Source organism: Tauraco erythrolophus, chromosome Z (assembly GCF_009769465.1).
Source record: "Tauraco erythrolophus isolate bTauEry1 chromosome Z, bTauEry1.pri, whole genome shotgun sequence".
NCBI classification, from domain to species: Eukaryota; Metazoa; Chordata; class Aves; order Musophagiformes; family Musophagidae; genus Tauraco; species Tauraco erythrolophus.
In genome coordinates this window covers 5448223-5463488 of record NC_141496.1, presented here as the reverse complement: position 1 = coordinate 5463488, position 15266 = coordinate 5448223, and the positions used below count along the sequence as shown (strand labels likewise).

Here is a 15266-nt window from a genome sequence, read left to right as displayed (position 1 = left end):
CGTAGAATGGTTCGAGTTGGAAGAGACCTCAAAGATCATCTAGTTCTAACCCCCCTGCCATAGGCAGGGACACCCTCCACTACATCAGGTTGCCCAAAGCCTCATCCAATCTGGCCTTGAACACTTCCAGGGATGGGACATCTACAACTTCTCTAGGCAACCTGTGCCAGTGCCTCACCACCCTCAATGTAAAAAATTTCTTTCTTATATCTAATCTAAATCTTCCCTCTTTCAGTTTAAATCCATTGCCCCTTGTCCTATCACTACACGCCCTTGTAAAAAGTCCCTCTCCAGCTTTCCTGTAGGCCCCCTTTAAGTACTGGAAGGCTGCAATAAGATCACCCCGGAGCCTTCTCTTCTCCAGGCTAAACAGTCCCAACTCTCTCAGTCTGTCTTCATAGCAGAGGTGCTCCAGCCCTCTGATCATCTTCATGGCCCTCCTCTGGACTCTCTCCAATAGTTCCATGTCCTTCTTGTGTTGGGGACTCCAGAGCTGAACACAGTATTCCAGGTGGGGTCTCAGGAGACCAGAGCAGAGGGGCAGAATCCCCTCCGTCAACCTGCTGGCCATGCTGCTTTGGATGCAGCCCAGGACATGGTTGGCTTTCTGGGTTGCCAGTGCACATTACCGGCTCATAATGAGCTTCTCATCCACCAGCACTCCCAAGTCCTTTTCCTTAGGGCTGCTCTCAATCCATTCTCCGCCCAGCCTGTACTTGTGCTTGGGATTGCCCCGATCAACATGCAGGACCTTGCACTTGGCCTTGTTGAACTTCATGAGGCTTGTCCAGGCCCACCTCTCCAGCCTGTCAAGGTACCTCTGGATGGCATCCCTTCCCTCCAGCGTGTCCACAACACCACACAACTTGGTGTCATCTGCAAACTTGCTGAGGGTGCACTCGATGCCACTGTCCATGTCACCAACAAATATGTTAAACAGCACTGGCCCCAGTACTGACCCCTGAGGAACACCACTCGTCACTGGCCTCCACTGGAACATCGAGCTGTTCACCACAACTCTTTGAGAGCAACCATCCAATCGATTCCTTATCCACCGAGTGGGCCATCCATCAAAACCATGTCTTTCTAATTTAGAGACAAGGATGTGGTGTGGGACAGTATCAAATGCTTTGGATAAGTCCAGGTAGACGATGTCAGTTACTCTTCCCCTATCCATCAATGCTGTAACCTCATCGTAGAAGGCCACCAAATTAGTCAGGCAGGATTTGCCCTTAGTTGGCTGTCACCAGTCACCCCCTTATTTTCCACGTGCCAATACTGTCTTCAGGCAGGATCACGTTGTCTTCTCTTCTGTCCTTGTGAAGGACTCAGGTGTAGGCACAAGGCTAATGGAAGGGCTCTTTCCCTAATGGTCTGTGCAGCAACACCTTTCCTCTGGGAAGCACCTGTGGTTTCTCTGTGCCTGCATGCTGTCCCTGCTGCCTTGGAAAGAAGAGGTCTGCTCTTCCTCCCCGGCCACCTCTCACCGCAGAGGCTTCCCCACCATGATGTCATGGAGCTCTAATGGTAATTATCGTTGTCTGATGGCTCAGCGGTGTCTGCCTTGAGATGAACCCACCGTATGGCTTTTGATACCTATCTCAGAGTGAGGCACGTGTTTTCGCGCACACGCTTCTGTGCGGTCCGCACTCTGAAGGCAAACACAGGCTGAATTCTGCTCCCATTTCTTGGAGGTGCAAAAAATATGCCAAACTAGCTAAGAGGACTGGAATGCAATTAAATTCCTTATCACCACATGCACGAGCCTTTGAACGTGTGTGCCATGTCTCAATGTAAATTAAAAAAAGAAAGAGAAAGCAGTACAAGGTGTTAGTTGAAAAAGCAGTTTTCTTACTCTCTTTTCATTCTTCTGCGTAAACAGCTTATTAGCTGTCCTTTTTAGAAAGCTGTTTATCAAGTTAATAATTTATTTTTTTTTTTAATCTCGAAATTTTAATTTTCACTTGAAAACCAAACACAACTTCTGTTATTCCCACATCTCTGCTCCCAGACTTTCTCTCCAGGCCGGCACAAATACTTAGTGATGGGGAACGGTGCAGTTTCTTGAACTTCCATCTTTCTTTTTTCCCTTTTTAAAAACAAAATGTCTCTGCACTCAGCATCTTGCAGGCTGAAAACTTTTCTGTCTTTAGAGAAGTAGGATGGAAATAACAAGGTGTTTTGAGATAATTTTGCTTTTCTTTTCTGGTTTCTTTCTTTCTTTCTTTCTTTCTTTCTTTCTTTCTTTCTTTCTTTCTTTCTTTCTTTCTTTCTTTCTTTCTTTCTTTCTTTCTTTCTTTCTTTCTTTCTTTCTTTCTTTCTTTCTTTCTTTCTTTCTTTCTTTCTTTTCTTTCTTTCTTTCTTTCTTTCTTTCTTTCTTTTCTTTTCCTCTGGTTTTGCAGGGTCAGAAGTTGTAGAAACTAGCATGCATCAAAACCAGGGTAGATCTTCAACTCCTCCCACACCCAGTCACATCTCTCCTTGCTCTTCTCCCTGTTCTACTGTATAGAAAAATAAAGTTATTTAGAAAGTTAAGAAAAATCTCAACCCAGCAGCACAGTCATCACTCTCTGAAGAGTCCAGGAGATTTTCTCCAGTCTGATTCAGGAGATGAGGATCTCTCTGCCTCCTCTGGCTGGCGGTTTCTCAGTGGGAAGCTCCTTGCTGGAGCGTGGTGCCTCCTTGCCAGGGGAGCAGCACATGAGCTGATCTCTCTGAACAGGTTAAATAAACAGGACTGTATTTGGGTTAATTGTCACTGGTTCTGCTGCTCTCCATTACTGATCTATCTGGGAGCCTGGCCAAGGAGCAGATGCAAGAGACAGCATCATCACCTCCCTCCTCGTCCTCATTGTGTCTGGCTTTATCCTTCTTCTTCTTCTTCTCCCCCTACCCCTTTTTCTTTTTTTTTTTTTCCTTTTTTTTCCCCCTTTGGCTGAGCAAATAGGCCAGATGGCAGTGAGGGGAACAGACAACAAGTGAGCCATGGCATATGGGCAGCCTGTTTAATTTTGACTCCTGTTGGGAAGTAGCTTGCAGGGAGATAAGTTACAAAAGCAGAAGAGGAGGAGGAGTGTGTGTTGGACAGGAGGGGCAGGAGGAAGAGGAGACCTTTTTTGGGATGAAGCAGCCCAGCCGAGGGAGTCTGGGGTGCAGGAGACCGAAACCCTGGCCACATTCCTGACACAATGCAGTAAATTAGCTGTTTCCGTGTCAGTTTGTTCAGGAAGTTCTGTCGGCTGCCCATGGGGAGGAGAGATGGAGATGTCTGTCCTCAAACAAGGAGGAGGAGGAGGAGGACATGTCTCTGATATCCATCTCACTCACCCTCCCCCAGTCAAGCCCCAGCCAGCCTTAGGAGCTAGGATGTGGAGACGTTTACCCAGCTGCAGAAAAGAAATCACATTGCCCAAGAAGATTTTTATCTGTCCATATGATTGTGTATGTTTTGCTCATACTTTATGATGAGTATCAACGTGAGATCATGTGCTGTATGCTTCTTTGAAGTAAAAGGCATGACTTTTTAAGTTCTGTTACAAAACTAAATAGAAAGTTGACACAAAACAAAATGAAAGGCAGCTTAGCAATCATGTAGTTTATAGTTGTTCCCCTTTCTCTTTCCTTTCCCTTTTGGTATTAATTTTTTAATTGGTTTTGCTTTTTGGATTCAATATGTTAGCTATCAACTTCTTGCTATCTGTTCACATCATTCATGCATTTTGGATTCTGCTGGCTGAGACCAAAGTGGATCTTGTCTTGTCTGCATGATTTAAGAAGAAAATTAGAGTTAATTGCACTATATATGTGCAATTTTCACATATGCTTCCTGGCTTCATTTTGATGAACTGGGACTTTGGGAGGTAGTGAAGAGGGGTAAGTATACTTTTCTTAGTTTTTATAAACGTGTTGATTTTGCATCCGAACTTCATTGAAATGGAGTTTAAAACGCATACACAATTTAGGAATTTTAGAAGTTTTGATCCCATTGATGCTTAATGAGATTTGGAGTTCCTTGGTACAGGCTCTTGCCTCGTTCACCCCAGGGGCATTTTAAAAAATCTCATTTTGGCCAACAACTTCTGAATATTTTTCTGTTTGCTCTTCTTTGATCGAAATGAGCATGGAATCCCAGTACAATCATCACCTGTGTGGACCATTTGACGCTCTGAATACTATAAGTAATCCTGACTGGGGAAGTGAGACTCTGGCTCCTTGTGCCCATGGATGGGATTCAGCTGTGAGCTCCATGCTTGTGCTTGGCAGGGTAGGAAAGCTCTACAAACCAATTAACTCCGGAAATCTTGAGCCCTGTTGGCAAGATGCAGACAGTCCAGGCCCGTGGTTGCGCGTCTACACATGTACAAAGAACTTTTTATGTGACATTAATTTTGCAGACAAGTTTTTATGCACCAGAGAGTCTGTGGAGAAATGATTATGCATCGCCAGCTCAGTGGACCAGAATTTTAACTTCCAGCTCAGGCATTCCCCTACTGATTAGTTTTAACATGAAATAGAAACACAAGCTTGTGATATATTGGTGAAATATTTAAGATAGATTGTTAAATTATTCAAATAGCAGAGTTTAAAGCAGGCAGAGTTTAAAGCAGGCAAGCAAGTGGGGGGGGAAGAAAGGCAAAAAAAAGCAGCTCATTCAAATAAGAGCTCAGTTTTCCTGAATTTGAAAAACATGCATTTGGACTCACTAGATATCTGAAACGAAAAAAGCTCTATTTCAGAGTGAAACAAAACTTATTTTAAAATGAAAGGTTTAAGTCTTATTGTCCTGCCAACAAACTTAACCCTGAATCTTCGTCCATCTGATCCCTGCAGACTGTATTTCATCTCCGTTGCTATGAATTGTTGCAACCCTCCATTGTTTCCTACCACTCATCTACTGCATCTTTGGGCTGCTGCCCAGCCTGACTGCAGTTTTCCTCTTTCTATAAATGCTAATTGAGAGTTTCTTTTTCTTGCCGTTGATAAACCGGGCAGGGACATCTTCGATCTTCTTGCCTGGAGTTGAATATCACCTCTTCTTGTCTTGCACATAGAACTGATCTTCCATCCTACCTTGTGCTGGAGAAAAAATTGTTGAATCTGCTATACTTGACTTTGCCCAGTTGCCCTCTGACAACTGCATAACACGATAACAAGGTAAAAATAGAGCTGTCTTCTCAGAGGATGAGTTAGAGATCATGATCACGGTCTCTAAGGACTTCAGAGTTGTGGCAATAATAGAGTAGACTAGTGAAGTAAAGGATGAGTAAAGCACAAAGTGTTTTTTGTGGAGTCTTAACACTCATTTCACCAACTTTTGAGAATGAAATGTGTTGGAATTGCTGCCTCCTAAGGAACATTTATTGTTTTCATTTTCCATGCACCTATGTTTCATCAAATTTGAGAGAAGTTACTAGCTCCTACAGCCATATCTGTTCTGAACGTAACGTCAGTGTGACACTTTAAAAGCAAAGGTGATTGTACTTGGAGATGTCTTCAGTGAAAACGCATGGGAAACATGCAGTAAAATCCATAGATGGCTTTGAAAAATTCAGCCTTTTCTCTTCATCTCCTCCCATTTTGGCACAAAAAAAAAGTATTTTTGAAGTTTGACCTCCTCAAGTGAGTGCTCTGGTTTGGACTGGGCAGCTGAGGAGGGGAAAACTTGCAAAGTCTGCCTCTTTCAAACACGTGGCAGCTGAAAAGAAGGTAATTAGGACAGGCAAATCCAAACAGTACTTTTGCAAATGGTATTTATCTTTTTTTTTTTTCTGTGTGTGTGTGTCCGGTGCCCATATTCTACTTCTCCACCTGCCTTCAAAGGGAAGCTGATAAAAAGGATTTGCTTGTCCTTTTTGTTGCTGTAGTGCTGTAGGGGGAAGGGTGCCATTTGTGTGCTGTGCTATAGACAGATGCTGCAGGTGAAACTACCCTGGAGGGGGCAATCCTGCCCGGAGGGGGCAACTGCTGGGACTGAAGCACTTCTTTTTCTTTTTCTCCTCTTTGTGGGTTTGCAGTGCCATGGGACAAGGTTCTTTGGGCATGTAGGAGCAGGCAAAAGTTTATGGAGCAATCAACTCCATCGGCGGCAGCAGCAGCAATCGCATAATGCTTCGGCCTTTTGTACTAGATTTTGTGTGTGTGTTTGAGCTGAAAGTATGGCCAGGAGGGAAGGGGATGTGAAACATTCGGCCTTTTTTTTTTTTTTTTCCTTGGAAAGAGCCTGTCTGAGTTCTTTTATGCTTTTCAGGCTCAGGGATGAGAGAGAGCGTGCGTGTGCGCGAGGGCGTGCGCATGTCTGTGCCCATACAGTAGCTCAAGTGGGAAAAAACGCCGTTTGCGGTTCACACAGGAGGAATTTCTGGTGGAGACAACAGTGCTGAGCAGAAAGGCACATCCTGATCTCCAGCGAGCGAGGGGCACGCTGGCGCACACACGCACACATACTCTCCGGGCGCTCTGCATAATACGTGCAAAGCGCAGCCCTTTAATGAACGTAACCCACGGTGGCTGGGATGCAGCCGGCCAGACCTCGCCATTAATAAACTGGGAACATTCTTCTCTTTTTTAGTCCCTTTCAATGCCAGCCCTGCGGTTTGATCTCCCTTGAATGCTGCTCCCCCTCGTTTGGGGCTCCAATTCTGAGAAGATTTGGCGCATTGTTTGAGGTCGCAGGATGTCGGATTGATTTCGAGGCTTTTGTATTGACTCCAGGCTCCTGAATGAAGCTGTCATGTGTGTCTGTGGTTGGCTAGCAGGCTGTCCGGCTGCAAGCTGTGCCTTCCTTTGTTGTTTAGGCCTCATTGAGCTGAGGGAAGAGGCTCATTTCAGGGTGATTTACCACCACCCAAACACCAGCTGTCTGTTGTACTGCCGCTTGCCTCCACCTTGGATTCAGTTCTCATTTCCCTTCGTTTCTCCCCTTCTCCTCTCCCGCTCTACCCACTGTAGACACTTGGGCACTGGCTCATCAAGACACGTGGATCACCCTGACAGAAGACAATGAAAAACATAAACACTGAATACGCTGTTCTTCCCAATGTCATTTATGCACCCGTGGGGACTTTTTTTAGGGTTCGCTGTTGCAGTCCCATACACGTGTTCTCTTCTTGGTGAAAAACTGAACTACAGGCCTAGGGAAAAGAAATAAATAATGAAACCACTGTTTTCCTCTTGGCTTGTTACTAAGCACCCCAGTGAAAGACTAATCATTTTATTTAAAAATAACTACTAAGATCAGTGGCAGGACAGCAGACTAAATTGCACAGCCTGCTTGGGGCAGGAGGTCAGGGGAGGTGGCTGGAAATGTGCTCTCTGGTCATGGAAATGTTGGGATGTTTGAATGAACGGAGATGGAGTCAGAGAAGGACAGCATCGCCTCCTTACGCACTTGTCATTCCTGAGCAGGCATGATGGCTGTGGGTATTGTGGTACCCATTTATGTGGGTATTGTGTTGGAGAGCTATTTTGGTGGTGTAAGACAGAAGAGGAAGAAAACGGAAGAGGCTGCAAAGTGCTGGTCGTCTCAGCTTCACAAAGCTCTTTCAGAAAAGTACTTCTCTGTGAAGAGCCAGGCTGCTTCAGCAGCTGAAATGCCGATAAAAGCTTTGGAAAGGCCACGCTGGAAGCTGTGCTCTTCCCCAGGCTGCCGTGGGCCAAGGCTCAGTTACCATTTCTGCACCTCGTGTTGTCATCTGCCAGTGGGGGATATTTTGAGGGTATTGCAAGGCAGGAGAGATGGAGAGAGCTGAAAGCCAGGGCCAGGTTTGGCCAGAGAGACCTTCCAGGGGCCAAGTGGAAACAATTTGCGCCAGCTCCTTGGGGGTGAGGTTACTGCCAGTATTTTCCATGGCTGTTGCTCAAAACCGAGGATGGCTGATGGGAACTGAGCAGGTCAAAGCCCAGCTGGACCTTCTAGGGGCTGCAAGGTGTATGGCACGGTGCTGCTAAGCTGAGCCCACCTCTCAGGCTGATCTTTCCAGCTGCAGACTTGGGCTGCCCCGGCAGTGGCGATTCGTGCGTGCACTGCGTTTGCCCCCAGAGCCACTGGCACGGAACGAGTTGTGACCGGCCCTCATTTGACTTCTGGATGATGCAGTTTGGTGTTTCTTTACCACAGACTGTTAAAACTGGCAACTGATGAGCTCCTGTCACCCGTGCAGCTGATATAATTAAGTCTGTTACTATTACTATTACTGTTTTTCTTCTTTTTCTGCAAACGTTGGCCAGCTACTGGAGACCGTGGTGCAAGGAGGAGGGTAAGGCCAGCAAGACTCTCTGTAAGAGATGGGATAATGAGACATAAAGTGCTTCGCTCTTCAGTGCTTGTCGAGGTGCCTTGTTGCTCTTTGGAGGGGGGATGTCTGACAATGGATGGAAGCCAGCTCCGCTGTTGGAAATCCTTGTGCCTACCTGCTTCTAAACCAGAGCATTGCATCAAAAGCCGTTAGCACAGTATCATTTAGTAGCAATACATCTGTGAGCTTTCAATATCGCTATGCTCCTCCCCAGTCCTGTTATTAAAAGGCCACGAAACACGGAAATTATGCTCCATAAATTAAGACTGAATGTCTGCGTACTCAGTGAGATGAGGCTCCTCTCTTTGCAATGTTTTCCTCTCTCCTCTGCAAGCATCAGGAGCTGCTGGATGGAGGAGGGAGGGATATATTAGGAGGCAACAACCAGAGCAAGATAGCCCCAGTGAGGTGTTTTAATTTCTTAACAAACTCCTTGGGCACTAGAAACTGTAAAATAACATGCAGATAAACAAACAAAAACTCACTGACCCTTAGCACCCTGGAGGGCTCTGTTTCAGATCGCTGAATAAAAGCTGAAGTTGCATATGCATGTTTAATGTAACACAAGGCGTGTGCTGCGGAAAAGCATGCTTTCTTCTAATCTGGTTCCAGACAGAAGCATCCAAACAGAAGCTCCTTTCCCTATCCCCACTGAACTGCTTGGTGTATGCGAGGAAACCCCTGAATGACAAGGCCTCCATCTGCTCTTGAACAGAGTTGCGACTGGCTGCAAATGTTGTCCATATGTTTTTTTTTTTCTTTTTGCCTTTCAACTTAGCTGCCTAATGTTAGACACCTATCCCCCAATTAAGCATCTGTTCATAATAAGCTTTCCTAAAAGAAGGTGGAGGTAGTAGCTAATTCAGACGATGAGCATTAGGAGGGGTACACTGCAGCTGGAAAAGGAGATGATATTATTCATCCAGTGTGTTGCTTTTGTTTGCTTTTTTAGGGAATGGAAAAATGCCTGTGTTCTTGTACTGTTAGGGAAAAAGAAAAAACTGTCAAGTTTGGGGTTCATATTCCCCCTCTGCTTTTGATTTTCCAGGTGATTATGGGCAACATCTTGCAATTTCTCTCTTAAATTAAGCTGGTGATACTTCCAGACAGACAGGAGAAGATGGCCATGGTTTGCCAGGAGCTCAGGTTGCATGGCAGTATATCCTAGAAGCCAGAGGAGGGTCTAAAATTGGGAGTTTTTCCTTGGTTTGTGGTGTAAAAAGGACTGGAGTAACCGTTTCAACATAATGACTTTGCAGTGTATATTGTGACAAGCTGACCATCAGCAAGTCATGTATGGATCTAGTTTCTTAAGAACAGGTGTATGTTGTGCTATAGGCACCCCAAGGTACCCTGGCTGCCCGACAGCTGCCTGTTAGGAAATGTGTGGGTGTCCCTTAGGTCATACTGTGGGGTGTCTAGAAAGTCTCCTTCAGTTAGATAGACAAGTTTCTTCCCTGTGCCTCAGTTTCCTGTCTCCAACATAATATTTTAATGCAATAAGTTTAAATTTTAGTTTAATCACTTCATCACAGGGAATGGTTTTAGAATTTAAGAGGCTGCAAACTAATTGCTGAAGGAGTGTAGTAATCGGGCAAGAGTAAAATACATCTGATAGGTGGGAGTCACAGGCAGAGGATACCAGTTGGAACTAGTCCTCTGAAAGACTTGAAGTTTGACAGATTGCAATCAGCAGCCCAAACACTGGATGTTTTGGTTAAGTATCAGGTATAGATACAGCCTTTTCAATGTCTTTTTTTTGCTTTTTTCTTTTTTTTTTTTCCCCCCAGTGTCTCTTCTGGAAAGAGGAGAAAAGATAATTTTTGCACATTATCTGACCTTGCTGGGACTTATGGGATGCTGGGGTCACCAAGTAAGAGACCTCACCACACCTGGCAGGTTGCAGGCTCTCCAGAGGTGACCAGGAGTTTATCTGCCTGTTTGTGATTCCTGCCACCAAGGGTCATCTCTCTGCTGTGCCCTGACATTGAGCAATGGCAGCAATTTCTTTTAATCGTGCCCTTTTCCTTCCTCATCATTTAGGGCTGACCGCTTCCACTTGGCTAAACTCATTAACTGCTTTAATGTTGAGGTCTCCTTTTCCATATAAATTCATCCAGCTGAAATCTCATGACCCTCCACGGCTGCGTACGAGCAGATTCTCCCTCTGTTGCACAGCAGATGCTGAGAGTGTTTACTTTTCAGCTGTGGACAGCAAAAGTCTGGAGAAGGCAATGTCTTTGTGTGTGTGCATCTATGGTAAAGCAAGTAATTGTGATGGGTTTGTGGGGACTCCATGGACTGTTTTACTGTTTGAGCTCAGGGACCATTTTGATCAGACCTGGAGTCCCAGCCCCTCACTGCCATGGTGATTTATCAAGACATCCAGGTCTGATAAGCTCCAAAAATGTGCTGGTAAAGATCCCAAAGAAAGAACTGGGCTAACGTGGGGGACATTGCTGCTCAGATCATGCTTAGTCAGACTGATACGTTGTCAATGAAAATGAATATTGTGTCCAGTTCTGGGCCCCTCAGTTCAAGACGGACAAGGAACTGCTTGAGAGAGTCCAGCGCAGGGCCACAAAGATGATGAAGGGAGTGGAGCATCTCCTTTATGAGAAAAGGCTGAGGGAGCTGGGTCTCTTTAGCTTGGAGGAGACTGAGGGGGACCTCATTAATGTTTATAAATACGGAAAGGGTGACTGTCATGAGGATGGAGCCAGGCTCTTCTCAGTGGCATCCAATGATAGGACAAGGGGAAATGGATATAAGCTGGAACATGGGAGGTTCCGCTTAAACATGAGAAAGAACTTTTTTCCAGTAAGGGTAACAGAACACTGGAACAGGCTGCCCAGAGAAGTTGTGGAGTCTCCTTCTCTGGAGATGTTCCAAACCCACCTGGACACGTTGTGTGATCTGATCTAGGTGGTCCGGCTCCGGCAGGGGGATTAGACTAGATGATCCTTTGAGGTTCCTTCCAATCCCTAACATTCTGTGATTCTGTGATTCTGTGAGGTCATTGAGCTCAGCTTGTTGCCCAAACTATTGACTGTAGGCAAAAGGAGGGAGAGGGGACCCTGTTTCTTTGGAAATCTCAGTTGGTCTTAGTGTGTTACTGATTATACAGGATCTACGTGAGCAAACTACTGCGATGGGTGAGGGCGGGCTGTTGAATTCCTGGCAAGGGCTTGCCAGTGGTTATAAGGACCAGTTGTCCTAATGAGGGCAAATCACACGTGTAGACTTTATTTCAACAAATCTAGCTACGCTAGAAGCAATTAAGCACTAACCTGGTAAGGGTGAACAGAAATGCTGGTGTATGAGCTTTACCTGAAGTCATTCCAGTTTGGTAATTGTACTCCTTGAGTGTGGTAGACTTGTTCCTGTTCATGTATGTGTATGAAAATGTTGGGTTAAACCAAACTGTTCCTTTTCAGCTCGACTTGCCCATGTTCCCACTGGGTTTTTCTACACTCCTTGCTTTCCTTCTGCCCTGTCTATGTGCATCTCTGATGCTGTGATGTTTGGTCTTTGGGGAAGTCTCCTTGGCAGCTTGAGAGCTACTCCTTTGTGGAAGGGTGTCACCCAGCAATGCAGTATGAGTCCACAGGCTTCCCTAATGTCCTTTCTTCCCCTGCCTCTGGTCATAAATACAAGTCTTTCGGTCTTCAGTGGTTCAGAATGTACTGATGTTTTTCTTATCTCTTATAGGGAAAAGTGATTGGAGACACAAAACTGCTCATGAGTTGTGGTTGCAGAAAAGGGAAAAATGCTCAAGCGAAAGACTCAGATCAGGTCAGTCAATATGTACCTTATCTGATGGAAATAAAAGAATGTGTTAACATCTGGTTGATGTGAAGTGTGCTGTTGCATATCAGGGCTCCTTGACGCAGAGTCCTTGGTGTGGCTGACAATGATACAACATTAATGTTCTTTGTTATTTGTAGAAAAGCCTTCAAGCAAGATCAGGGATTCATTGCACTAGGAGCTGTTAATGCCCTAGCCTCACTTATTCCCATTTGGTTTATTTATTCATGAATTCTATTTCTTTATAAAAATCCACTCCAGGCAATGCCTTTCTTAAAGAATATTGCATGTCCTCGCTGGCTAGATGCATGCAACCTTTGATCCCATATTGTAGTTTCCTGGATAGGTGATAGCTACAGAGAAATGCGCCATTCGTTGCATGCTTTTGTTCCAAAGTGACACTATCACAAGAACATTCTTTATTGAGGTTCCTCACAATAGACATGTAAAGGCTTGTTCATAAACCTATGGTCAGGTTTCAATATCCATTACTTGGAATAAATGGCCCCTTATTCTAAACTTGGTGAAACGGACATCAGTGGGACCACTTGTAGGTTTAGTAATGGCAAGCAAGGTGGGCTGCACTGGTTTCTTCCTACCTGCTGCCTTTTTGCTCTTAATCAGACCAGCCAAGTTTATCCCTGTGAAAAATTTCAGTTACTGTGGTCTTCTGGCTTTGTAGCTAAAAAGAAGTTTGAATCCAGAGATCATTCTTTCCAAAGAAGAAACAAAATTTGATTTGAGCAGAAACATTTTATAAATATTCGGTCATCCAATGTTAAATGTGGTAGAGTGAAGCAGTTGATCTCAAATATCAAATAACTTTGCTCTCTAAAGTTCCTCGTGAATAACCCGTGACCAGGTATAGACCTGAAGCAGATTCAGAGTGTCCTTAAAGCTCCAGGAAGTCTCAGAAGTTTACTGATAAGAAAAGAGATGAATTCTCTGAAGAAAAAAAGGTTTTCATTTGCAACATGCCTGTTCATCAAACCTAATTAATAATGAAGTTTCTGACCCTTGTTTTCTTAATATCTGAGATCTGAGAACAGATCTATCTATCCTGCAGTGGGCTTTGCTGTGAGGAAAGTCGGTCACACTCAAAACACTTTGTAGGATTGAGTCTTTCGTTGATTTTGTGTTTGTTTGTTTGTTTTTTCCTTTTAATTAGTATTTTCAAAATAACAAATTCATTGACATGAACCACACTATCAGTTCACCACTGAGACAAGGATTCTTGTTGCTTTTTTAAAAGCATATCTTCCCCATTCTCTCAGATACAAGCTTAATTTTCTCTTGTTGAGGTCCTAACACATCAGGAGAAAATTGATTTAAGAATGAAATGCTTTTATGAATTTTAGTCTTTTATATTTTGATGTACTCTGGTGAAATCATTCTTGATTTATAACAGGACTGGAGCAACATCAGACCTCTTGTAGTAGAGATTAAAAATGAAGTGGGAATATTTCGATTGCAGGAGGTTTTCCAAAACACTAACTCTAACAAACCCTGAGTGTTGAACCTAAAACTCATTGATGGTAATAATTTCATTATGGAGCAGGCAATAGTTTTGGAGGGGAAAAAGAATTCTATTCTGTTTTCTGGGACAGTGATAAATTATTTTTTGCATTCAGCTACTTTCTGAAATCTAATTTTTGATGTCTAGTGATGAAACTCTCTTTTTTTTTTGTATCAGCATAAACTATTAGGCAAGTGCTTGGTCCAGAGGTTGTAAAGCTCATTCGTCGTGCCCCTGGCAGGGTCCTGTCAGTATTTCAGGGGACAGGAGGTGGATGGGGAGAAAACTAGTGCAGGAGGGTCCGTGGCAATGTGGAACATTTGTCTGTGAATGCAGGACCTCAGCTCAGCTTATAAATTATCCCCTGGGCCTTGTAGGTAAACACAGACTTCTATGGTGACATCGGCTGGGAAAGGCAAACACTTGCCGACAATTGTAGGCTAATCCTTCAGGACACTAATTGCCAGAAAACCAAGGAAGCATTATTTTAGGAACAGCTTGTTTCACTTTGTGAGCAGAAAAATACTGCACTAGATTTAGTTTTGTTTGCAGAGATTTACCCCCTCCTCCCGGACCCTGTCTCAGATTTTAAAGATTTACCTTCATTATAGTTTCTGGGGTTTTTTTCCTTCTTTTTTTTTCCATTTCTTGCTTTGTATTTTCCTTTGGTGCCTCTGTAAAGTTGAGTGAGAATTCAACTCAGTTTTCATTTTGATGAGTGTACATATAAATAGGCATGTGTTTTTTATACCATTAACTATTTCAAGATTTGGGACTAACCATCTACTTTTTGGCTGAATTTTTGTGTTGTGAAAGATGATGCTTTGCAAAGGTTTTAATTTTTTTCATTCTTCCAAGTCAATTTGGAAACTTGAAAGAAGTCCTAGACACACCACCCCACGAATGAAAATCCCCAGCTGAACCAAGTCATGACTCCATTGCTGAGGATTTAATTTACTGGCATTTCTCCAGTATGCCTACAGAAGAGAAGTCACCTTAATCTCCTTGACCAGAGATCTGCTTCCCTGAGTCTGACATCTGAAGGCACCTATCTCCATGGTATTTTCCATGGTGCAAGTCACCAGTGTGTAATTCCTAGCCTTGTCACTGTAGAGGGCAGAAGCCCAAACAGGCTCACACAGAGCTGGGATTTCACAACAGTCACAAGGAACCCAACCTTTGTGTTGGATTCACACCAGAGCAGGAGAAGGAACCACGATCTATGTTGTGTGGCCTCCCAGTTCAGATCATACCCTACAAGATGAGATGGATGGAAGACTAAGCAGTGCAATATAAATCTCACAAAAGCTTTGAAAACCTCAAAGGGAATACAGTTGAGTGCACTGAAGATCTAGAGTCCCATCCTCCATGAATGGTCTTGATGAAGCTTTGGGTCAGTGAAGCAGGATGACTGAGAGGAGTCCCAGAATAAGGCCACCTCTTGGCAACAAAACTGCCATGTCCTCAGCTGCCATTGGCACCATTGCCAGTTGTTTGTGTGCTTTGTGGGAGTGAAATTCATCCATGCTCCAAGGTCCAGAACCAAGTCTCTCCACCACAAACATCCTATTGTAATTGTAAGGTTCATATATGCTCTTCAGAGTGGTTATTAGTTTCCCAGTAATTTATGCCTCCCCATAAATTATTGT

At 44.2% G+C, this 15266-nt stretch overlaps 1 protein-coding gene across 1 annotated transcript in view; it reads left to right on the top strand.

Moving 5' to 3' along the window:
- Window positions 1–15266, top strand: part of SETBP1 (SET binding protein 1) — a 272487-nt gene that overhangs the window by 24611 nt on the left and 232610 nt on the right. The window contains 1 exon segment of the mRNA XM_086629708.1: window positions 12006–12089. Coding sequence (XP_086485834.1) covers window positions 12006–12089 — 84 coding nt within the window.